The sequence below is a fragment of the Microtus pennsylvanicus genome, chromosome 2 (assembly GCF_037038515.1).
Source record: "Microtus pennsylvanicus isolate mMicPen1 chromosome 2, mMicPen1.hap1, whole genome shotgun sequence".
Lineage (NCBI taxonomy): Eukaryota > Metazoa > Chordata > Mammalia > Rodentia > Cricetidae > Microtus > Microtus pennsylvanicus.
The window spans coordinates 11,449,719-11,475,667 of NC_134580.1; the positions used below are offsets into that span (position 1 = coordinate 11,449,719).

General features: G+C 40.7%; 1 protein-coding gene across 4 annotated transcripts in view; it reads right to left on the reverse strand.

Moving 5' to 3' along the window:
- The window catches only part of Tcf20 (transcription factor 20), a 156,629-nt gene that overhangs the window by 4,880 nt on the left and 125,800 nt on the right, over nucleotides 1–25,949 (reverse strand). For 2 of the 4 annotated variants that reach the window (XM_075960140.1, XM_075960139.1), the window contains exons 3-5: nucleotides 15,128–15,221; nucleotides 3,300–3,349; nucleotides 1,921–2,043 (exon numbers count right to left, since the gene is read on the reverse strand). In XM_075960140.1, the coding sequence (XP_075816255.1) occupies nucleotides 1,960–2,043; nucleotides 3,300–3,349; nucleotides 15,128–15,221 (228 nt within the window). In that variant the 3' untranslated portion in view covers nucleotides 1,921–1,959. The remainder of the gene's footprint in view (nucleotides 1–1,920; nucleotides 2,044–3,299; nucleotides 3,350–15,127; nucleotides 15,222–25,949) is intronic. The other 2 variants (XM_075960141.1, XM_075960142.1) reach the window with 2 other exon arrangements.

A 25,949-nucleotide genomic window follows, 5' to 3' on the forward strand; every position in this document is an offset into this window, starting at 1 on the left:
GTAGCATGCAGTGGCCAGTGTGCTCTGTATTTGCCAAGGCCTTGTCAAATCCTCCTGAGTTCATCACTGTTATTTCTTTTACATAGGAAACAGAAGCATAGAGATACTAAGTAGCTTTAACCTCAGTCACAAAGCCCCTTTCACAACGTTCTGTGTGAAGAAATGGGCTACCAGTAGGTCAGAACACATGCATACTCACTGTCCCATCTCTGCTTTGTGTGACTTAACGGTGACTCTATCCTGAGCACGAGTATTCCTTGAGGACAGTGGTTTGTTTTTGTCCCTCACCACTGAGGCTTCAATAACTGATTGGCCTTTGAAGAGCAATGACTGACCTCAATGTAACAACTGAACCGATAAGCCTAGAAAAGTTTTTTTTTATTGTATGATGTGTTTGCAAAGAATATTCCAGATATTATGACTGAACACAGGGTCTGTTTTTGTACTCAATAGGTGACTGCTGCAAACCCCAAAAGACTTGAAGCCCATCCCCACATGAAGGTCAGGTCTATTATAGCCAGATACCAGCCCACGAAGGATGGAGTTAAAACGGCTCAGTCTTTCTGCTCAAAGTCCATTCTGCTTCCAGTCTAGAGCTGGAAACATGTAAGAATGAGTAGGGATGATAACCAAGGTCCCCAAGAGATGGTTTCCCAAGGCCCAAATTTTCTAAAACTCAGGCTAGAATTCAGGTTAAAATCAAGTTCCAAATGAACTCATTTTTACTTCACCCAAGCCTTCTTTTTTTTCCCAAAGGTTTATTTATTATGTATACAACATTCTGCCTCCATGTATGCCCACATGCCATAGACGGCTGTGAGCCACCATGTGGCTACTGGGAATCGAACCCAGGACCTCTGGAAGAGCAGCCAGTGCTCTTAACCACTGAGCCATCTCTCCAGCCCCTCACCCAAGCCTTCTAACACACATTTACTTCAGGGATCTAGCTCATGGTCCCCTTAGAGTTTGACTCCGACCATTGGGGTCAATATAGAGACTCTTACAGAGACTGCAGAGCCTACTTAGGCACAGTGGCAATCAAGTGCGTAAGTTCCACTGAAGGCCAATACAGTTCTCCAAAACCCATATGCGTATCTCCCCACCACTTTGTCCTGAGGGCTACAGCACTGTACCAGAAGGATTACGCCCAGCCTGTAAAGCCCAACAGCTTCTGTAAGTGCAGAGCTGACAATGTCTTGTAAGTCCACAGCCTTCTTATGTTTGGGTCTTGTGCCCCAAGAACAAATAAAGTGGTTCCGGTTTGTCTTTCACACTGTGCTCTGCTCCAGGCATTGCTAACCCTACTCCCTGCAAGAGGAAGGCATAGAGAAAAAGCATAATAGCAATGCACTCACCATCCCCACCAGTGAGTCGTGGGGGACCCACATCTGCATCCAGACCTATCCCACAGTAGAATGCAAACAGCCTACTCTCAAGTTAGCACCTGAACTACCAACTAAACATTTTCTTGGAGGAGGAAAACCACATACTCTTAGATTAATTCAACTGTTCTTCAAATTAACATTGATTTTTCCAGAAATGGAAAAACCTCCCAGTTGTATCCAGGAAGAGGGCACACTCCACAGAGAATATGCCTGCTGTGTCTGTGGGAAAAGAAGATCCCCCCATTTAGAGAACGATACTTCAATACAGCTAGTCTCTCAGCCCACTGTGCAAAGCCCACATCACAGTGATTCTGTTCTTTTTACACCCTACTTTTTTCATCTCTCGGTGACAGAGCAGGGCAGGAAGGGTAAACCAAGCTTCCAGGGCCCATCTGCAGCCACTCACTACAATCAGTTTAATCCCTTGACATTGTTAAAAATCCACATGACAGTCTGTGGCCATAAGAGGCTGAAGGCTTGGACACACATGGAGCTTGGTGAGGAGGTGGTGGGAGCTCAGCAGGCCCCAACTCACCTGTGCTTGCTGTCCATTCCCACGTGCACATTGCCCCCCTCACCCCCGCTCCGACTGCTCTGTGCTGAGGCTGCCTTTCGCGGTCTTGTTCTGCAAGGGGAGGAGAGGGCACGGAAGGGGAGGCTGACACCGGCCAAAGCCAAGGGGAGACAAGACAAAAGGACAGAACAGAAAATACAGAGTAGGAACCAGGGAGGGTAGCGGTTAGGAAAGGAATGGCACATGGAAAAGGAAATAAAAAGCAGAGTCAGTACTGAATGACAAACAGGAGACACCCAGATGGGGCTTTCTGAGGCAAAATGTGATCACAGGTAAAAATAGAGAGAATGTTGTCTGACCCTGAGCTCCCCTCTGAAAGCATTCTTAGAAGGAAACATAAGAGTCTGCCAGGAACATTCTGAGGGCAATTTTCTACAGATGACTCCTTCGTTTTTTGTTTTTGTTTTTTTCCTGGTCCTTTTTGAGGACTGAATGGTCAATGACCACCAGATGTCAGTGTAACCTCAGCTAGACAGCTGAAGTGCAGGAAGCATGGGCAGCAGAGCTCTCTACTCTGACCCCCCTCCTTCACCCCATCTGGCCTTCTGTGTGCAGGAAGCATGGGCAGCAGAGCTCTCTACCCTGACCCTCCTCCTTCACCCCATCTGGCCTTCTGTGTGCAGGAAGCATGGGCAGCAGAGCTCTCTACTCTGACCCCCCTCCTTCACCCCATCTGGCCTTCTGTGTGCAGGAAGCATGGGCAGCAGAGCTCTCTACCCTGACCCTCCTCCTTCACCCCATCTGGCCTTCTGTGGCATCTCAAAAAATGAGATACACTCATCTTTCCACCTTCCCTAAAGCACCACTTAAACACACTGGGAAATGTGTCAGTGGTGAGCCATCCCTATACATTGTTGGGTTACTTCTGCTGTGCTACTTGGGAGAGAATGAGAGCTTCCCCAAGCTCTGGAGTTGACTCTTATTTCCTAGCCAAAGATATGTTTCTATACCAGGCCCTGCATCAACTCAATAAGAATTGATACATGAACTGGGTAAAGTTCGACTAAACTCAAGTAGGAAGCAGCAATAGTTTCACTGAGTCTGATCTTCTAATTTCTTATATTGAACAGACAGACACCCCCCTCAAAACACCATACCTCTTCCCATCTTACCATAAAGGGTGTTGGTCCCATGCCCCAGGGATTCTTTTATCTTTTAGCTTTGTGCGCCCCCTAACTTTCAAAGACTAGGAGAGAGCTTCAGCTAGAGGTATATGTTGGTCGGACAGGCATGGGCCAAGCCTTTCAATGCTTGGGACTTTAAGTCTTTCAAGGGGAACTACCCTTATTCTCCAGCTACACAGCCAGTCTCACTTAAGAGTGCAGAGGTCTATGACTCACCTTGTGCTTGGGGCATCTCACCGAGAAGTTCTCCTCATGCAGCAAACAATCTAAAAAAACCAAGGAGACAGTCAGATAAGCCTGTGAGAGCTCAACCACAGCAGGGCTATACTGGCTGAACTGATAGAAAGGCACCTAAGACGCCTCAATACTGACTTATTTCCTTTCTTATTTCTGAAAGTACATATGCAATACTCTTTATTTATGTGAAAAAAATAAAAGTAGTTGCATAAAAGTCAGATGCCATGGGATACATACACTTTTTCCTAGTTGTGTTATGTTTAGTGGGTTTTCCAGGGAACTGCCATGGGGTGTTCACATGGCAGCTGGAGTTCAGACTCTGTCTTGCTATCTTTCTAATATGAAAACATCAGTGACATCCAAAATCATCTATGATAATAACATGTTATCAAATCACAAAAAATTAGTATTTTAAAGTGATTGATGATAAGGGTAAACAATCATGACGTAGCTACACAAAAATCACTCCCCAACCAGGATATACAAATATGTAACTAAACCTTAAATTTCATTAACTTTTTTTGCTGGGTGGTGGCGGTACACACCTTTACTCCCAGCACTCAGGAGGCAGAGGCAGGTGGATCTCTGTGAGTTCGAGGCCAGCCTGGTCTACAAGAGCTAGTTCCAGGACAGGCTCCAAAGCTACAGAAAAACCCTGTCTTGAAAAAACCAAAAAAAAAAAAAAAAAAATGACTGAAATGAAATCTCCCAAAACATATCAATGACTCATTTGTAGGAAGAAAGGGTGATTTCCACTAGAGACTTCTCTCTGTATTTCCAAAATGGCAATGCTTAATTAACCAAAGATAATCTCTAAAATAAGTGTTCAGCTAACCTCACAGGATCTATAGGATCAAGGCAAAACCTTTTCTTAAAAAACAAAAAAAAACCAAAACTACCTGAAATACAGTGACCCCCCCACCCCTTTGGCATCTATTCAAGAGAGTCAATTTTCTTTTTTTCGGTTTTTCGAGACAGGGTTTTTCTGTGGCTTTGGAGCCTGTCCTGGAACTAGCTCTGTAGACCAGGCTGGTCTCGAAAAGAGTCAATTTTCAAGACAGAATGGCGACCAAGCCTGGAAGCCAGGCTGTCACCTGCATCCCACAGCCCCTAGAGACACATGAAGACACTTCTGACATGATCACACAATAGGCATGGCACATTTTAGAGGGAAAACAAAAATCCCAAAAGGATGATTTTAATTCCTGGAGTAGAAAAAAAAATGATATATTGCAACTTTTAACACAGTGGCAGCGTGCCTGATGGCAGCCAAGAATACATGTGCCTTCAGGGAAGTCCAGCTTTAAGGCACAAGAGTACAGTATGGAACAGGGCAGATAAATCTAATTAATGAGTTCACTCTCTATATCACGGCTCTGAGAAACTGACAGCCAGGTCACTGGTACAAGATGTGGTGGCAGAATGTTAATAAATATCGATCACACACTCTCAGAGAGCTCTCAGGCACCACAGCAAAAAGCTGTAAGTTTACTATTTAACCAGTTTAAAATGAGACCCAGATTAGCAGCCTATATAGCCACAGAGGAAAACACAAATGAAAACTTCTCAGGTTCTCAGTATCCTGAACAGTTAAGACACTTAAGAGAAAATTTGGCTCACTTCAGTATTACCTGCCTATGTATGGAGTCTCAGATCATCTTAACTACAGAGTGAGCTATCAGCTTTCTCAGATCAAGCCCCCAAAACTCAACTAACCTCTAGGCTCCTCCCTCCAGCATGCAACAAGCATAGCAGTAAACAAAATATGTTAATTAAAAACCCACAAGTTCATAGCATAACCAAGACTCTTGCTGCTCCAGTGAGTTTAGAACAGGAGGAGGCAGACAACTGAAGCTCAGGGAAGCATTCTCTTCTCACCTGGAGTCTCCAGCAGACTGTGCCACCAATCTCTAGGCCTAGTCAAACATAGCACCTGTGAAGCTTGGCCACCATAATGCCACAGGGTTTACAAAAGCATCCAGGAGAGGGACTATGTCAGTTGCAAAAGGCACCATCAGAAAGGCACAAGTGGGTTCATCACCCTCAGAGTAACAGAATAGTGTGACCAGCTGTGACAGGCCATTAATAAAATGATTCCTAAAGTTAGAAAATGTTTCTGAGTTAAAAGAAAAAAAAAAGTCATAACTAAAATAATATAAATATACATTACTTGTGGAGATGGAATTCTCCCGAAGAAGTCTTACAGAATGTGCCTACCTCTGCCCTTGCAGAACCACTGCTCCGTTCTCTTCTCATACAAATCTATGAATCATGAGGAATTCTAATTCCACTCTTTGCAAAAGTCAGAACATAGGCAGAAAGCTCAGAAGCTAGAAGGGTAGAGGGGAGATTATGTTATCCAACTGCCCCAGTGCTACTGACGAAGAGTACAAACAAGTGTAGTGACAGGTGTCTGGTCCCACATGGTCAGCCAGCAACAATCACCTGATTTGTTTTTTTCTAAAACCCTGACACTACCTTGTAGCCCACAGGGCCTAGTCAGAATTCCTATAGGGTAGAAACCAAAGCAACAATTCATCAGATCACCACATGAGCTAGAAAAGACTCACAAAGTGGACCAGTCAACAAGATGGCTTCCAGAAACAAACACAACCTCCATATCACCTCTAGGAGAGAATACTTTCATTACCCTCTAAGCTTAAAGGCCGGGGTTACTTTGCTCAGTATTTCCTAACAAGATCCATAAAGCTCAGGTACACTATCCATATGCACATATACACTATCCATATGCACATATATACTATCCATATAAACACATACACCATCCATATACATATATACACTATCCACTGTCCTTTGGATTCCTTGGTGCTAGACACAGGCAGGCACCAGCTTGGCTAGCCACCTCAGCACATCATCCTCACACTAGTGGAGATGGACACTACAGCCTGTGGCCACTCCTAAAGCGCGTGGAGGAATGAATCCTCAGAGCAGATAAAGCCCCCCCAGAAGAGGCCCTACCTTTGTGTTTTGTCATGAACCTACCCTAGGCTCTGACCCCATTATTCAAACATCGGTCTTCAGCACAGAGAAAAATGTCCAGTTACATTTCTTCATGAAAGTTAAAGAAAAATGTCCCCAGGCAAGATTCTTCACATATAGCAGAATTATTAATGAGCTACTACAGTCTTATTCCTTGTCTCAATTGTTGTGTTGTTTGTATTAAACATTTTCCCAGAATCAGAACTCATGTTCTTATTACTATATCCTCTATCTGAAGACAAACTCTCCTGTAACATTAACAACCAACACAGAAAAGCTAATGCCGGTGTCAGAAATGTGGGACTACACTGGGTGGGGGAGTTGAAGACTCACAGGACCATCTAAAACAAAGACTCTACTTTCATGCAGGTACTCAAACATGAAAGTTCTTCCAGAGCTATCAAGAGTTCTTCAAAGATTTGGATGCTGGCAGCAAGGCACAGATGAAAACGTTATACTGTTACTCCACCAATAAATTAGGGCCACTTAAACCCAGAGACTTATCCTGATTGTGGGGGGGGGGGGGGGACACAATCAGGGTCAATGAACACACCTTCCCTAAATATAAGACAGATTACACAGACAATGGAATAAGCACAGAAATCCATGCCTGCAGAGCTGTGCAGGACTCGAGGTCCTTGCAACTTGGATCATCAAGACTGATGTATCTACAGCTCGTAAAGCTGCATCTTTGATACCAGTTCTGCACTCATAAAGAGCCGAGTACAGCTGAGGCAGTCATACCATACCTCTGAACCAGAACCTCTCTCTTGCTGGAAACTTGGCTAGGTATGTTAAACAGACACATTATGGGATTAATAGGGGTAGGGGTGGAATGAGGAGCTTGGGTAGGCACACATGCAAGACTGGAAGAGAAAGAGACAGGAATCATTTATTTACTCTCAGTGGAGGTCTTGCTTTTGATGAGGTGGGTTGGCAAGCTTCTATTAGAAGAAAGGTGTTCCTACTGCCATCTCCTAAAACCTCCAGCCACACTGCCTGAGCTTTATTAAGATCTATTCTGCTGTGAGCCATACACAGCTATTTGATTTTAACTTTAAAATTGTAATTTCCACCATGGGGTTTTGTACACACTTTTAATCCCAGCACTCAGGGAATAGAGGCAGGCAAATCCCTGAGTTCCAGGCAGTCTGGTCTACAGAGTGAGTTCCAGGATAGTAAGGGCTACACAGAGAAACTCTGTCATGAAAACTGTCTTGTTTTGTGATATTTTGATTGTGCCTGACAAATAAAACTTGCTTGGAATCATTGGGCAGAGCTTGCCACTAGCTGATCATAGATGTTTCTTGCTGGTCACACGTTCCTCCCTGTCTACCTTTCGGATGGCTGACTCTTTTGGCTCCTTTCCCATGGGTTGTGGGCTTTCCCTGAACCCTTTCCTCAGGATGCTGACATATTATCAGTGGCAGCTGTCCTCAGCCAGGCTGTATAACACCTGTGTTCTCTAACTAGACATGTGACAGTCAGCCTTATACTTGTCATTATCAGCTGTTTGGTAAGACACCTTGGAATTCTTAAAGGGGCAAAATTAATTTTAAGAGCGACATAGAGACAGAGATTTTTTTCCTACATTAAAAGATGGGAAAAACTATTATGATAGAGGAAGTTTAGGTCTCTGTATATAAACCCTTCCACAATGGGTAGGTTTAAAATGGAACATTCAAATGAGACAATAATTAACTTAGCTGAGATTTATATAATATCAGTTATAAACATTATTGGTTTGGTAATTGTTTTATCCCTAAAAAAGTTGGTTGATATGAGTGCCAAGATACAGACCTTAGAAAAAGATTACTAAAGAAAATAATGCAATTCTGACTGATAAGCTACAAGCCTTAGAAGCAACACAAACTATAAGTGAATCTTTGGATTTTGAAAATGCTAATTCACGATGCAAAAGGATAATTGGGCCTTTAAAGGCAAGGTCAGCACCCATAGAACAATAGATTCGAGATAGTCAATACTGAATCTCATAATCATGATCATGCTTGGATAAGAGAGGTGATTTCCAATGACTTGAAAAAAACCCAAAATGTCAGACGTTTCAACTGCAGTAAACAGAATCACCTAAAAAGGGTAGGCAGGGTGTTCCTAGAAACAATGTAATTTCTAGTAATAATACCAAGAGAAGACTCCTGCCTCCTGGGGTGTGCAGAAGGTGCAGCAAAGGACAATATCTGACCAATGAATGTAGATCAACAAGGGAATGACAAGGTAACCCTTTGCCATTGGGAAATGCCTTTGGGGGGGGGGCTTTTGCATACTCCCATATCAAATTTGTCACCATGGGGGAAACTCCTCCCCAGAGCAATTAAAGGACTTAATGCCTCCACTGTAAAAAACAAAACAAAAACAAAAAACCCCAAAACATAACAAAACAAAACAAAAAACCATACTGCTCTGGATAATAGAACAGCCTTAGAAGATAAAACAAAAATTTCAGGAGAAACCATAAATTAAATATTATAAAGATTAGATTCAAACAAGAGAGATCTCTTGATTAGAAAAGGTGACAGCTCAAGAAACAGCATGACCATCCAATCTAAACTAACTTACAGACTGACAAATGCTTTTCATTTGATCAGATATAACTTGCCAAAAAGGAAGTTCTCCCAAATTAGGGTTGGGACAGGGTTTTATTTTTGTCTTTTCAAGAGAATGAAGGCATCCAACTAAGGAACTCATGACAACGGGACAAATGAGACATCTGAAGAAAAAGGATGGATCATCCAGAGAAAATATCCCAAGAAAAAGAGTAAATTGGTCTATTGGTATATCACATCTCCAACAGAACAAAATTTCACAAATCTTCCCAAATGTTTGTTTCTGCTGTTCTCTACAGACATAATACAAGTGGTCTTCTTTAGTACCAGTTTAATTAAAAAGTAGAGCTGGCTTTGGGGTTGGAGCATGATTCTCTCCTTCACGAAACCCAACCATGGTTCTTAAAAGGAAAATCCAAAATCTCTGTCTCTAGTCAAAAGAACCACCAGATACAGGACAGAAGAAAAATCAAAATTAAGGGACTATTCTATTGCCACTAATCTCATAATTCTTTGGTTTATTTTGACTCTTTAAAACATCTCTTAAGCATAAATATTATTTCAAAATTTGTAAAATTAATATATACATTAAACTTTTTGTCACATTAATGGTCATATAGAGTACTAACTAATTCTAGAAAAAGGCCTCATCTACTAGCTTCCTATACATGACTTCGGGTTTGAGTTTCTATCAGGTAACTAGGAATTAAGTTTTTATACTCTGGATGTACATAACAAATTATGGTCCTTAAACCTCTTCGAGATCTGCTGCATGACATGTAAAATGTTTAAGTTTTCTGTAGTGAACTAGGACCGTGCCTAACAGCAACCTTTGAAGTCTCCAAATGTCGGGTGGGGCCCCACAAGGACGATTCCACCAGAAATAGAATAACACCACTAAGCTGAAAAACAACACACAAAGACAGGCTGTGGATGATAAACTGCTCAGGACAATTTCAAGAGAGCTAGGTAAGAAGGTCCAGTCTCACAGACTACTCTAGCCAGGACTTAAGACAAGCCCTGCATTCCCATTACACAGAGACTGGACAACAAATGATACAGAGATAGCTCTTCCAGGATTTGATAACTAACCAATTTTTTTTCAGAGTCCCCTAAAGATGCCATTGCCCCAAAACAAGAAGAAATAATTATAAAACATGATGCCTACATTCCCAGGAGGTGGGGTGAGTGAGTTTTGATCATTTGGTGGGTTATGAATATTTGTCACCATTTAGGGGAATTGGTTACAGTTTGTTATTGGTAATGGTCAGGAAAAAAAGCTGAAAAAAGGAAATTAGATTCAGGAATGTTGTTCTGAAAAGAAAAGAGGGGGATATAGAAATGATAGGATAAGAGGGTAGATTATTAAATCTACCTTTAAACCAAAAAGGACCACTAGTTTTAAATATTTTACCTTGGTTTGAATTTTGTATACTGATACCAATATTATTGGTTATTTTTGTCATACTGTATGTTTCTACTCTTATTTATATTTTTGAATATTGATGTAAATTTAAGATTATTTTTGTTAGAAAATACTGTACATACATTTTTACTCTTGTTCAAGGTATTGTACCTATGCAGCTCATTTTAAAATGTAATGCAAGTGTCTAGTCCTGGAATTATCACAAATTATTAAGGATAATAAGGAAATGCAGGTTAGTAGTTAGTCACCTATAACAGTCATGTTTTCAAGGTCAAACAGATATACAGTAGACAGGTGGTCTTCAAACACTTCATAGACCTACAGAATACAACATTTAAGATGTTTTATTAAAATACAAATCTTTTTAAAAAAAAAAATGACAATGAGACATGTCTGCTCCTGGCAGCACCAATCTAATTTAGAGATGATGACATTGAAGAAACTCAGTATGGAGTTTATTTTTTCGTAGCCACTGGACAAGAAACTGCCCCTGCCTTAACTGCTAATGGTATGCTGTCTAAATTGGACAAGCACAACACAAAAGAAAGTGCCAAACTTTGCCAAGAAAAAGCGGGACAGTACTTCAAAAATCTTGTGTCACAAAAAAGTGTCAAATAGTCTAGGCTTGCAGGCCGAAGATACATGCCCCAACATTACAGGGAAACCTTGGTGAATGTCCAGGCAGCCAACTATTTCTATCATTTCTTTTTTCTCTTTTTTTTTGGGGGGGGGGGGGGTTCGAGACAGGATTTCTCTGTAGCTTTGGTGCCCATCCCGGAACTAGCTCTTGTAGACCAGGCTGGTCTCGAACTCCCAGAGATTCGCCTGCCTCTGCCTCCCCAGTGCTGGGATTAAAGGCGTGTGCCACCACCACCCGGCTTCTATCATTTCTTAAATTTGGGAGTTGATGCTGGGCAGGCATTTCTTCTTTACTGGGGTAATATTGTATCACTTTCAGGTTTCTGATGTCACGTTAAAGACTAAACAATTAATAGTTTCCCATGTTAACAAATTCAGGAAAGAAACTCACAAAAAAGGTGTAAAGGGTATATGGTTGAAAGACATTTAAAAGAAGATAGTTTTGGGTTGGTAATGCAAGTTAGGATAGAAAGTGAATTAGGTACAACACTTTGAACTCACCAAGAAAGGATAAAAATGGAGCATTTTCTCTGGATTTGTCAAATGCAAATGTACTAGACATGTAAAATTATTGCCTATATATTTGTAAATAGTTACTGTACTTACTATATATAGTTTTAGAATGTTAGCTAAAACCTTCACTTTTTATTTAGACAAAAAGGGGGAAATGTGTGATATTTTGATTGTATTCTGGCAAAAAAAAAAAAGCTTGCTTGGAGTCAGAGGGCAGAACTAGCCACTAGCTGACCACAGAGGTTTGAAGGACTGTAGAGAGAGGAAACAGGAAGTGGTAAGGCAGGGCTGAGATCTTTTCTGAGATCTCAGAAGAATCCTTTTTGAGAAAGGATCTCAATCTCAGCCCTTTTGGACAGAGGAAAGAAGGAGGTAGGAAGCAACTAGCAGCTGCTCCCTGTTCTCTGATCTTTCAAGTTCTTAACTCAGTATTTTGACTTCTGATTTTTTCATAAATTAATACCCCCCCCCCCCCACACACACACACCGTTTCCTTAGTTCCACTATCCACCTTTCAAGTACTCAATGGCCACATATGGGTGAAGCTACCACCTCTCCCCCACAGCAGAAAGGTCAATTACTGCATAAATCCCCAATTCAAAACCATTCCCCAAACTTAACACTTCAGAATTCCCATTTAAGAGAAGCTTCAAGTAAAGAAAACCAGATGTTCTCATGTAACTACAAGCAACCCAATGAATATAAGGAAAAGGAACTGCTTGACTTTAAAAAGATTTAACAGTCTAACCACAAGCTAGGGTGAATAGCTCAGACAACATAAAAAACGTGCTAGCAGGAAGAATGAGGTCAAGTGTAGAGGTACACGCCTACAACCTTAGCCCTTAGGAGCAGACAGGAGGAGCAGTTCAAGGCTATTCCTCACCACAGGGTGAATTTGAAGCTAACACGGGCTGAGATCATATCTCAACAAAACAAATAGGGAGGAGAAAGAAAAGAGTACAAGTAGAGATATAATGAAGGAGAAAGGAAAACAACAGCCCCAAACCCAAATCCCATTAAACAATGGTTCAAGGTTCTTTACTTCCTTCCTACCAAGTTAAGGAGGTGAGATGGCTCAGTGGTTAAGAGCACTGGCTGCAATTCCCAGCACCTACATGGTGGCTTACAACCATCTGTAAATTGAGTTCCAGGGATCCAATACCCTCTTTCTGACCTCCAAAGACAGCAGGCAGGCACTCGGTTCACAGACATGCAAGCATGGATATATATAAAGTATTAAGTTGAAAAGAAAAAAAAAGGAAAAGGAAGCTGATCAAGACATTAAAAGCAAACCAGTACACAGCATTCCTCTGTGGTTTGAGCTTTTCAGTTCCTGCCTCCAGGTTATTGTCCTGACATTTCTTAACAATGGCCCATGACCTCAGAGTTGCAAAATGAAACAGACTCTTTCCTTCCAAAGGTTGGTTTTGGTCAGTGTTATCACAGCAACAAAGCAACTTAACTAGGACACCAAGCATGTAATCCCACTACCGGGGGAATGGGAAACAGCCCGGCTCAAAACAAACAACAAAATAAGCTCCAAGTTCAGTAAGACTTTGTCTCAAGGGAATGAAGTGGAGCGTGATAAAGGCTCTGCCACCCTATTACACCAATAACTCCCCCTAAAACAAACAGGTTCCATTATAGCACTTCCTTTTTTAAAAAAATATTTTATCATTTTTATTTTATGTGCATTGGTGTTTTTCCTGCATACTTGTCTGTGTGAGGATATCAGATGCCCCTGGAACTGGAGCTACAGGGAGTTTTGAGCTGCCATGTGGATGCTGGGAAGTGAACCTGGATCTTCTGAAAGAACATCCAGTGTTCTAAACCTCTGAGCCATCTCTCCAGCCCCCACCGTTATTTTTGTTAACTCTCCTCTGTTCCTGTACCCCATCTGTCTTATTTCTCCCCTCAGTAACCAGTACTCCGTTTTCATGTCACATGTATTCTATTTCTTTTCCCTCCCTGCTAAAACCACTTCTCCATTCAGTCCCCCTTTTAATTTTGTGACCTACATTCACACAAACACGCACTATAAAAATTAAAATCTAAGATCTGAATGAGAGAAAAGTGTAGTATTTGTCTCAATACTGTTTCCTTCCATCTACTTTTTTATAATAGTATTTTCCAATTCATCTACAGATTCAGTGAAATCCCTATCAAAATTTTAATAGTCTTCTTTTTCGCAGAAACGTGTAAGTTTATCATCAATTTCAAATAGAACAAAGAAGTACCTAAAATAGTGAAAACAATCTTGGAAGGAAAATAAGGTATAAATTTTCCAATTTTCTTGTTCATATTTTTTTGGAGGAGAAGCAAGAATACTTGGTGACCAAACATGCTAAAGCAAGCATTCTGCCATTCCCAATTTCAAATCTACTACAAAGCTATAGTATCATGATAGTGGAATATTGGATAGAGTCAAGAAATAAGTTCATGCACAGTGGTCAAGTGATTTTCAACAAAATGCCAGAATTCAATGACAGAAGAATGGTCATTTCTATAAACTGAAGTAGGGCAACTGGATACTGCTCACAAAAAAACAGATCTGAATTGTTGTTTTTCCGAAAAACAGTCAAAGACTAAATAAAAGAACTAAAGTTTTAAAACTCTTAAAAAAAAGACCCCCAAAACTCCACTTTGGATTAGGTGTTTATTACTGTAGGATGTTACCAAAAGAAAAAATAAGATGAATTAGACTTTATCAAGAGCCAACTTTTCCTGGGGTCTATCTCAGTTGGTAGAGTGCTAATCTAGCATACATGATGTCCTGGGTGCCATGTTCAGTATTATGTAAATTAGGCATGGTGGTGTACACCTGCAATCTCAGCACTAGGGAAGTAGACATCAGGAGTTCAAGATCATCCTTGACTATATGAGCAAGTTTGAAGCCACTTGGGCTACATGATACCTTGTTTCAAAAATAAAAATACACCTTCAGAAAGGTGAAAAGAAATGAAAGAAAATATTTGCAATTCATGTATTTGGTAAGGGGGCTTAGAATTCTTAATATTTTATAATAAAAAGAATAAAATAATTTAACAATGGGCAAAGAACTGGAATAGACACTTCTCCATAAAAGCTGTACAAATGGCCAATAAATACATAGATGCTTAATATTATTAGAGATGTACAAAATCAGTCAACATCAATATAGCATTTCACACCCATCGGGATGTCTATAGTAATAATAAAGACACCTAAGGCCAGGCGATGGTGGCGCACGCCTTTAATCCCAGCACTCGGGAGGCAGAGGCAGGCGGATCTCCGTGAGTTCGAGACCAGCCTGGTCTACAGAGCTCGTTCCAGGACAGGCTCCAAAAAGACACCTAAGTATGGTTGGTAAAGATTTTGGGAAATTGGAACCCTAATACATTGCTAATGGGAATGTAATACTATGGCAGTTATCCAAAGGTTAAACATGGAGGTAACATGCAACGAGAACTGAAATCCTATGATCATACAAAGACTTGTGTGTGACTTTTCTGTGGCAGCATGACACAGAGTGAAAAGTTGGAAACAAACCCCATGTTCATCAACTGATAAAAGGTAAGTCCAACACAGCAATACATCGTTAGGCAGTGAAAATGAACGAGGTGCTAACACATGCTGCAACATAGATGAGCCTTAGAAATCAAGTGTGTGTGATCCCAACTTACCTGCGTCAATGGCACATGGGTAATGGTATCGGAAGGAGCAGCCTTTGTTGTAGCAGCCCAAGGTAGCGCCAGCCTCCTGGCAGTGGGAGCATTTCTGAAAGGAAGAAATGAGCATGTCAGTAACTCCAGACCTGCCCCCCTCTTGCAGGCTTATCTTTATCTCATCTGTTGGACCTCAGCATGGCCTCTGTGGTTAGAGGTTTCTGTGGTGGTAGGATAGGTTGGTCCATCTCTCAACCACCACTCATTAACCACACCATGAGAAGAAATCCAGCAGATTGTTTTAAGGCCAGGTCTCATGAATAACTTCAAATCAAACAAAACACACCAAGGCAAGTAAGTGACACTATATACATGGTAGACACACACTGACACTATATACATGGTAGACACACCAGTGTGTGTAGCTACTCTGGTACTACCCTACAGTGGGTATACCAGACCCGCCTGTTTTACCTACTCCCATGATCTACTGGTAAATTCCTGTTATTATGCACTGCCTGTAGATCTTGCTTCTATTTCTGCCATAGAAATCTTGTGTAGGTGGGGAGTTAAAGTATACACACACACAAACACACACTTTTACAACTTAAAGTAGAATTTGGTTTCTTGTTCTTATATTTTTAAGATTTTATTTTTAATTTTGATCTACTTTATCCCAAATGCCCAATACAAGTATATTTTTCTTTCCAGAAAATATGGGTTCCTATACACAAATGATATTTTTATAAATGAATCCTATTTTAAATGTACTAGGAAACCTGCCATGAATTTCTGGCTAAGGGACACACTATTCTCTAATTGCAATGCTCCTCCTTATATGGTCAAAAGCAGGGTATATCTCTATTGCCACTTCCATGTGGCTGCTGTAAGTACTCATCCTGCCAATCCCACCAACATTATCAAAATGCAACCACATGTGGCCCTACTGAGGAAAATATGCAGATTAGTTATCCTTCTTGGGTGTGGCTATGACCCATCCAGAAAAGCTAACAGAAAACACAGACACTTGCTCCTGATTCTATGAAAAATAAAGTGTGTGTGTCTCCTTAAACCTTCACATCTGAGCTAGCTAAGCTTCCAGAGCACTGGCAGCTGTGAAGTCTAAATGTACACCATGTCTCAGAAGGGATAGTTATGAACATTAACAATGCGTTCACCTGGTAGAACCTGCACACATCCACTGTACAGGTTAAAAAGGTAAAGCAGCAGAGGACAGGACCTAGCATTAGGTCAGAGCTAAGAATGTCTCCCAGAGACAAATGATGCAGAAACTTAAGCCTCCCTCTCAGAAGACCAAGAGGACCAAGCTCCTTTTAGGTGCAAATAATCACTAAATGTTTACCATGTATCCTTGCGCCTATGAGAAGAAAGCAAAGATCATTTAGCCTAGAGTAAACCAAGGTCAGTTAAGAGCACTTGTAGAATCTCCAGGTTATCTACTGTATATGACTCCTTCAGGATAAAAGGTCTCATCGCCAAACCAAAGGAAGAAGAGTATGGCCAACCTGTCAGTGGAAAACTGCCAGCTGTTCCTGCTATCCACCTTTTTACTCAAGGTACCCAAACACTCATGTATCCAGAGAGTTTGAGTTTCAGGCCCTCTCCATCTTGGAGGACGAATCTAAGTTCATGACAGCCACTGATGAATGAATAAATCAAGTACTTTTCAAAGTCTGCAAGTAAATGTGCTTCTACAACAGTTTTGCCCTTAAATGTGGACAAGTTGGAAAACAACAGCATTCTGGAGGCAGAATCAAGCAGATTTCTATGAATTTCAGGCCAGCCTGGTCTATGTAGTGAGTTCCAGAACAGATAAGGCTACACAGTGAGACCTGCCCTTCTGGTACTTTACCTCAAAACAAAACCAACCAAACAGAAAACCAGACCACCTTGTTCAGCCTCTCTTGAGTACAGGACAACAGGATCTGTGACAACTGCCTAATCACAAGAAGACAATCCTGACAAATCCCACTTGTGGGAACAACAGAGTGGAAGAATGAGAGACTTAGACTCTATCACACTGCTGAGCACTAACTCAACCAACCCAAAGACCAAGGACCATCAATCTCCAGACTTGTGATGGAACAGCACAGACACACTCTTTCTTTTCAATTTATTTTACAACTTATAGTCAACATATCTTAATTGATATAGAGAAATCTGAGTGGAGTTGGACAAGGAAGGGTTAAGTGTACAGACTCTACAATCTAAACAACTACGTTGTAAGTGACTCTTTCACTGCCTAATGATCTCTTACCAGCCAATTTCCTGACCTCTGTTCAGTCCATCTTCACGAAAAATACTAACAGTGCTCACCTCACAGAAACGTTAAGTGTTGAACGCACTAATGCAGAATTGGAATAGTGGTTGGATCAGAGCTGCTGTTCTGTCAGCCAAGATAACTGCAGGCCAGAGATACAAGTCCTACTGACCAAAACTTGAACCCATGGAGTGGCCTTATTACTGCTCACTTTCAGATGAAGACAGTAGACAAGGGGCTGGGACATGGATGCCTGTTCCCTTTCTACTTCAACATCAGCTGTTCTGCCCCTCACCAAACCTCTCAAAGCAATCTGATCACAAACAGCCCAGTGCTGTGGGAACTCCTTAAACCAATAACCTTTAAGATACCAACCCGCTTTGGGCATGTCTCATGTACTATAAATGCAGGCAAAAAGCGTGCACTGGTTTCTTGGCTGCTGAATTTGGTTCCAGTTCCCAGGGCACACAGAGGACTGCAGATCGCTACTCTGTGAGTTTATAACCAAATAAATAAATCTTTTTTATACTCCATTTCAGGCTATCGTGGAACTTTTGTATGCCAACAAAATGGTGCCCACCATCTGGCATGGGTCTACATAAGACATAAAAAAGCCTAAGAAAGCTTAAAAAGGAGGGCTTCTAGAGCTACAAAACAGGGAGCAAAGCACAGCTTCTTGATAGCTTCATTTTTTTTTTTCAGATAGGCTCTATTTGCTGGCTGCAAGCTTCTTTAAAAGGAGGCTTCCTGGTTTGTGTTAGCATCACAGAATGGCTCTGGCTCTTTTGGGAGGTACTGTTATAGAGGATTTAAATGGGGTTTGTGAGCAGAGAGCAAGTTGCTTAATGGTGACACAGACCCACTGTGTTCCTGGAGCTGGGGCAGTGAGTATGGCTCGCAGAGCTGGTGGTGAACACGCCTCCAACATGTTGGACTGGGTGGAACAAACAGGGCCGTGGAGTTGGTCCTAGCCACACCCACTTAATGTTTTTTTTAAAGAAAAAAAAGAGCACTCCTGGTCAGAAAATGATTACAAACATACAATAAAGACAGATTAAGATGAAAGGACCTCTGAATAGGTCACAGTGTTTGATAAATAAATGTACATAGGCTTGGGAGAGAGAAGAAAAAGAGTATAGACAATCATAAAAAGAAATAGTTTCAAAAAATAAAGTCTTTAAAGAGACCATAACAGTAATATAAAAGAGTACAGCAGTCATAGATTAAAGGAGTAAATAAAAATAAGTCACACAAAGATGGAATATACATAGAGAGTCTGAATTACGCATATTGTATTTTCTTTGAATTTTTTGATTGCAGAGAAATATTGGCTTCTAGGGGCTGCTAAGCTAAACCAATACATACATACACACACACACACACACGATGTCTTGACTTTAAAATTTTGAGTCTAAGGATATGTATTTTTGGAAAAGAGGTTCTGCTTTTGCTTCCACAGAAGATGAGAACCCGTGGATTCCTTCCAGGTGGTTTGATTGAACATAATCCCCAGAAAGTTCTCCAAAAACCCAAGAAATACTTCACCCAACAAAAAGCAGGAAGCAGTTGAGAAAACTACGCCCAAATTCCCAAAATGATTGTTCATAAATGTAAGTTTACATTTAAACGGGGTTGATTATAAGTGATAAATGGTCACAATTTCTTAAAATAATAAATAGATAAATAAATAAAGGAGATATGATAGAGATGAATACTTTGCATTGGTATGGATCTTTTTTTTGGTATGGATCTTTGTTATTGATACACATTTAAGGTTGATTTTTGTTATACTGTGCATATTTCTGCTCTTGTTTAAGTTATTGTGTTTGTGCAGCTCATTTAAAATATAATGTATAACTAAAAATTACAGATTAATAGTCATTTGTAATAGTCAAGCTTTGTAGTCATGTTTGTTAGGTTTTCTAGGTGTATAGAGAACTGTAGAATATGGCATTTAAATAACTTAGGATTCTGTTGACACGAGACAGGATTGCTCCTGGCAGCACCAATCTAAAACCAAGAGAATGTTAGGCACTGAAGACACTCCACTTGGAGCATGTTTTCTTCTTGGCAAAACTGGCCATTGGGCAAAGAACTGTCCCTGCCTTGACCACTGACAAAACGTACTGTGTCCAGACTGGACAAGCAGGATACAAGAAAAATGACTGCCAAACCTTGCCCAGACAGGGTAAGACAGTTTTTAAAAGTTTCCTGCCTCTGAAAATGGTCTATCACTTACTCTAGGCCTTAGCCAAAGTTGGTTACCCCAATGTTGCAAATAAGACTTTGGGTGATTGCCCCAATTGTCTGTCATTTCTTGTACCTTTTAGAAGTTGCTTGATTGCACTTCCTGTTTACTCAAGTAATATTATTTCCCTTCTGAGGTCTTTGATGTGGTTAAAGACTAGATAGTCATAGTTACTTTCCTCTTATGACTTAGCCAAGCCATTTTTAATATAAGACTTAAGACTTCTTAGGATAGGATAACTACTGAAACATTTAACATGTTTCTTGTTTGATGCTGTTCATGCTGGTTATAATTCTAATTTATATGTATGTTTTTGCCTCCTTTTCCCTGAACAATACTTGATATTTGTTCTTATTGTATGCAGTTTTGTATTAGGCCTAGAACTCTCTTATTTAGACAAAAGGGGGAGGTACTCTGGTGACTCCTTCAGAAAACAGCCTTTAAGATACCAGCCCACTTTGGGCGTGGTCTCATGTACTACAAATACAGACAAAAAGCCTGTGCAGGTCTCTTGGCTGCTAAATTTGGTTTCAGTTCCCAGCACACACAGAGGAACGTAGATCACTACTCTTTCTGTAGTCTATTCCCAGGTAAATAAACCTTTGTTATACTCCATCTCGGGCTATTGTGACACTCTTCTACACCAACAGCCCAGACTACATTAATGTCTTGTCTTTTTCATGAAAACAGAGAATTCCTCACCAGAAAATTGCATCAGTAAAATAATATTTTCTTCTTTCAACTAAAAGCATGACATGGAGCTGGAGAGATGGACCAGTGGTCAAGAGAACTTGTTACTCTTCCAGAGGTTCCAAGCTTGGTTCCCAACACTCACATGGTGGCTTAAAACCATCTCTAACACCAGATACAGAGTTCCAGGGGATACCTTTTTCTGACTTTCTGAGGCACCAGGCACTAACATGGTGCACATAAAAACATGTAGCCAAAACACTCATATAGATAAAATTTTAAAAGCACAGTAAAAGTACTACATTGTACCAAAAAGAAGAGACATCCTACAGAAATTATTAGGACACCTTACTAACAGTTAAGTTCAGGGGTCCTCAAAAGGGTAGTCTGAAAACCAGCAGCACCAGGAGGAACTTAAAAAGGACAAATTCTTAATTCATATTCCAAAAAGCCCTCTGAGCAATTGTAGTATATAATGCAGATTCAAAACCATTAATCAACTCTTTACTTGTAACACAGATCCAGAGATACAATGACTGGCTAGAATCCATGTTTCCTGAAAGCCATTTAGTGTTTACTAGACTCCTGTATCCTACACAGCAATCTAAAGATTATAGGTATAGAATTGAGGCCCCCAATAATGTTCATCTGAATCCCTAGAATCAGAAACATTTAATACTTTGCATAGGTGCTAAGCCTCGAAATGGAGAGAATGTGCTAATTACCTGGGGATGGATTATTTTCCACATACATATTGATTAAAAACAAAGGTCCTCTCTCAGAGTGGGGCAGAGTGGTAGGCTTCAGGGAGATGTGAAAATGGGAGCAGGGTCATTTGCTGTTGCTGACTTTGAAGATGGAAGGAAAGGCCACAAGAACGTAGGTAGTTGTAGCTCAAAAAAGGCAACAAATAAAATCTTCCCTAAGCTTCCAGAAAAGGAGCAGAACCAGATGACAACTGAATTCCGGAAAGTGGGAGCTGCATTGGGTTTATAACCTGCAGAACTATAAGGTAACAGGTATGTGGTGTGCCAATAGCTGGTGACAGAAGTTACTGTTCACTTTTCTGTTACATTCTCTAATGTAAAAACATTACTCCCTCATGGCAAAAGCTACAATTTCATTTCCTTTTCATAAAGTCAGTTTTGTTATCACAAGATCCCCAAAGGTGGCACACTGGGTCTGTTTCCAGCGTTTTGTTTTTTCCTAGTTGAAGATGCAGAAGCTAAAGCAAAGCGGATTGCTAAGATCACATAGCCAGGGAGCAATGAACTTGTAACTTTAGCTTCTTTTTCTTAAACTAACCACAAGTTCAACACTGCTCATCCTGCCAATGCTCCTTTTAGCTCCCCTTCACTCATTCAACCATCCCACATTTTACAAGTATCTCCCACCTGATGCCTTTAATCCCAGCACTCATGAGGCAGCATGGTGGACCTCTGTGTTCCAAGACAGCTTGGTCTACATAACAAAGCAAAACAACCAAAAGAGAAACTCCAAATACAAAAATTAGAAAATAAAGTACCTCCTATCCACCAATTGTCAAAGACAAAATATAAAAACCTATTTCTATAAAATCTCCATTTGTACATTCTATACCCAAACCTTTCTTTAGCCAGTATAATTTCCAATTAGATTTTTATTCCTTATGTTTTACCTGAAGGAAAAAATAGCTTAATTCTCCCATACTGAAATTATTTAAAGTCTCTGCATAGCAAATGTCCTTGACTTAGACGAGGTGAGTACAGTGTCAGAACCCAGACAAAACAGACCCCGTGATGGCTTCAGTTATCATTTAGCTCAGGCTAGCCTTCGATTTCTTTTCTTTTTATGGCTATCCTGGAACTTGCTCCATAGACTAGACAGAGATCTGCCTGCCTCAGCTTCCCAAATGCTGGGAATAAAAGTGTGCACCACCATCACCTAGCCCACTTTTCTATCTTTGAGACAGGGTTTCACTGTAGCCTTGGCTACCCTGGAACTTCCTATGTGGGCCAGGTTGGTCTCAAACTCAAAAGTTCCACTTGCCTCTTCTAAGTACAAGGATTTGTTACCACCACACCCAACTAGATGCTTTCTTCCAAAAGACACAGCATACTGAACTGATGAAGAAAGGCAAATTTTCATTTTCTTTTAATAGAAAAAGTAAAAATTATTTTCAAGCAACTCTGACAGAAAACATACAAACAAAAACAAAAAACCTTCTATTTCTGAACACTATAACTTGTAAATGAATTACAAATGTCTTAGTTTCTGTGCAAATTCAAACAGACATTCAGCTTGGTCTTTCACAAGTGTTTGTACTGTCTAGAGGCAGGGTCTAGAAGTGGCAAACTACAGGGGTGGAGTCAACTAGGAGGCATCTAATTCTCCTTTAAGGGAGGCTGCAAAGGAAGAACACTGCATGACTCTCCGTTCCCAGAACAGCACTTCCCTCTGAGATGTAACAGTGACCTGAATAATCATGCTGCTTAATGAACATCTTTGAGCAGCCTAGAGAGCTGCAGCAATTGGGTCAGAGCATTGTTAGTATACGGATGCCGATCAATTCTGGGCAAAGCCTGCAGATTGCACTCTGTACCACTATATCCTACAGCTTTCAGTCACCACTGTGTTCTTCTGTTCTTACTTACAGTATTTATTCAGTCGTGTTTAGCCATCCCCTAAATTGGGAGGTCTATCATCTCCTGGCGAGGAGCACTGAAATACAGGCAGATGGAAGGAATGCAAGGTCTGCCACTTTAGAGACTTGGAGCAAACTAATGAAGTTGAGTCTTCCAATATTAGTTAAAAAGCTGAAACTTGGAAAAATGTGGGGAAAGTATTCATTTTTGGCTAACAATAAAAAGTTTATTCTCTTTTAATTATACCTCCTATATCTAGGGCAGAAACATCTGTTGATCTCACCATGCACTCTTACTAAATGACTGCAACATGATCTCTATCCAAAGCATTACACCACCTATTATGGTCATAGGAGCATCTTCCTTTGATGCAACTCTTCATTTGATCAATTCTCTTTCCACAGGGCTTAAAAGTGTTGGTCAGGACCATTTAAGCTCTCATTTTTCCTTCCTTGCAGCAAGACACTCTCCTTAGGTTTCTCCATCAAAGTTCTCATCTGGGAGCACACTGTGTTTTGTCGTGCAGCCAACTCAGAGGGCCAAGGAAGTCAGAGCTTTTTCTAGGACCATTTATTTGGTGCAAGAGGTATACAAATGTACTAGTTACACTCATGCCTCACAAGCTGTTTTACAGGTGTCAATTTCAGAACCTACTGCATTTATTAAATGCACAGTTGTGAGTACAAGAAATCAGCTACCAGCCGTATTAGCAACACTCACTGGTTAAAGGCTACTTTTGTATTTAAGACAAGTTTCCAGGTTTGACTGGCATTTTAGAATGAACATGATTGGTTTAATGTGACTATTATTCAGGACCAAATCAGCAAAGGTCTAGTGATGTGGGATTTCCCTCTGTATGCTGTGATCACCGTTAATGAATAAAGAACTGCTTTGAGCCTATAGCAGAGCAGGGAGGGGCATAGCAGAGCTAGGCGGAGAGGACTGGACTGAATGCTGGGAGGAAGAAGGGTGGAGTAGGACAGAAGCCATGTAGCCCCACTGGAGCCAGATGGAACTTTAGCAGGTAAGCCACAGCCACGTGGCAATACACAGATTAATAGAAATGGGTTAAATTTAGATGTAAGAGTTAGTCAATAAGAAGCTAGAGCTAATGGGCCAAGCAGTGTTTTAAATAATATAGTTTCTATGTGATTATTCTGGGGTTGGGCAGCCGGGAACCAACCACCAGTCTCCTCCAACAGTCTAGTGAACAAAGGCCAAAAAAGTCGTCATATATATCAACCTTATTTTTATAAAACAGGGAATTTGCTTTATCTTCCTCATAAAGTTGTGTAAAATCACTGTAAGAGAATCTTACAAGCTACAAAGGAATGTAATTGTTTTGAACTACAAAATTCATAAAATATATCTTTGTACAATGTTTTATTGGTACTCACTAATGTTAAGATCAAGTATAGTATACACTGTATAGCATGTATTGTATAGTTTAATAAATTAAGACAAACTAAGTTATTTATCTATTAACTTATTTTTAATTTTTTAAGATTTATTTATTAATTATGTATACAAGGTTCTTCATGCATGTATGCCTTCAGGCCAGAAGAGGGCACCAGATCTCATTATTGATGGTTGTGAGCCACCATGTGGTTGCTGGGAATTGAACTCAGGACCTCTGGAAGAGCAGAGGAACCTGACTGGTCTAATACAAAGCTGAACAACCACTAGCTAGGCAGTGCTCTTAACCTCTGAGCCATCTCTCCAGCCCCAACTTATTTTTTTTTCTATTTACATCAGTGCCTAAAATAAGCAGACCATGGGGACCTGTTGGTTTTTTAACAGCCTTTTATAAGTGAGGCATTTCAGCATTTCATCTTTCTAAGGATGAGAAAAGCCAGCTCCTGCCAGCTTCATTCACACTCTTAGCAACTGTTTACTTTCATGGAACTTCCTCTGAGGTCTTCTTAATATGGTTGACCAATCCATATTAAGATTTTTTTTTAAGTTTCTTGAAGCATTTTGCATGTGAAAATATTTTATTTTTTTTTAAGATTTTATTTTTTTTAATATTTGTTTATTTATTTATTATGTATACAATTTTCTGTCTGTATGCATGTCTGCAGGCCAGAAGAGGGCACCAGACCTCTTTACAGATGGTTGTGAGCCACCATGTGGTTGCCGGGAATTGAACTCAGGACCTTTGGAAGAGCAGGCAATGCTCTTAACCACTGAGCCATTTCTCCAGCCCATGTGAAGATATTTTAAAAGGGACAAAAATACACTTGAACACATAACAAAATAGAACAATTAATAGGAGTCCAAAAACATTAAAAACTACGTAAGAAGGGGCTTACTGAGCTCAATCTGGGCAACCTGAGTTCTGTGTGTCTTGTCAGGCTCTGCAGACAGTACCTGAATATTGAGTGATAAACAGACCTGCTGCTGGAGGAGGACAGAGGAGGCCGCTTGGCCACTTGTTTGTTTCCCGGCCGCCCAGATCCCCAAAATATTAATAAAGAAATTGTATTAATTAAAACACTGCTTGGCCCATTAGCTCTAGTTTCTTATTGGCTAATTCTTACATCTTAATTTAAACCATCTCCATTAATCTGTGTACTGCAATGTGGCAGTGGCTTACCAGGTACACAGTGTCTGTCTCTGGCGGCTCCATGTTGTGCCACTCTTCCTCCCAGCATTCAGTTCCGTCTTCCCTGCCTACCCAAGCTCTGCTGTATCAACAGGCCAAGGCAGTTTCTTTATTCATTAATGACAATTATAGCACACGAAGGGGACTCCGTAATCAGGTACCAGTGCCCTGCCACTACTGCAGCCACAGGTCTTCAGTTAGCCTCACTCTTGTCACACAGCACTTCCCACCTAATGCTAGACTGTAGCTGATGGAGACCCTAATGCTACAGGAGCCAAAGGATCAGATGTACTACACACACCCAGGAATCTACCAACCTACCTGCCCTACCTCCTCCAGGTCATCTGCTTTCCACAATGATTAGCAGAGGACAGAACACTTGCACACCTGTT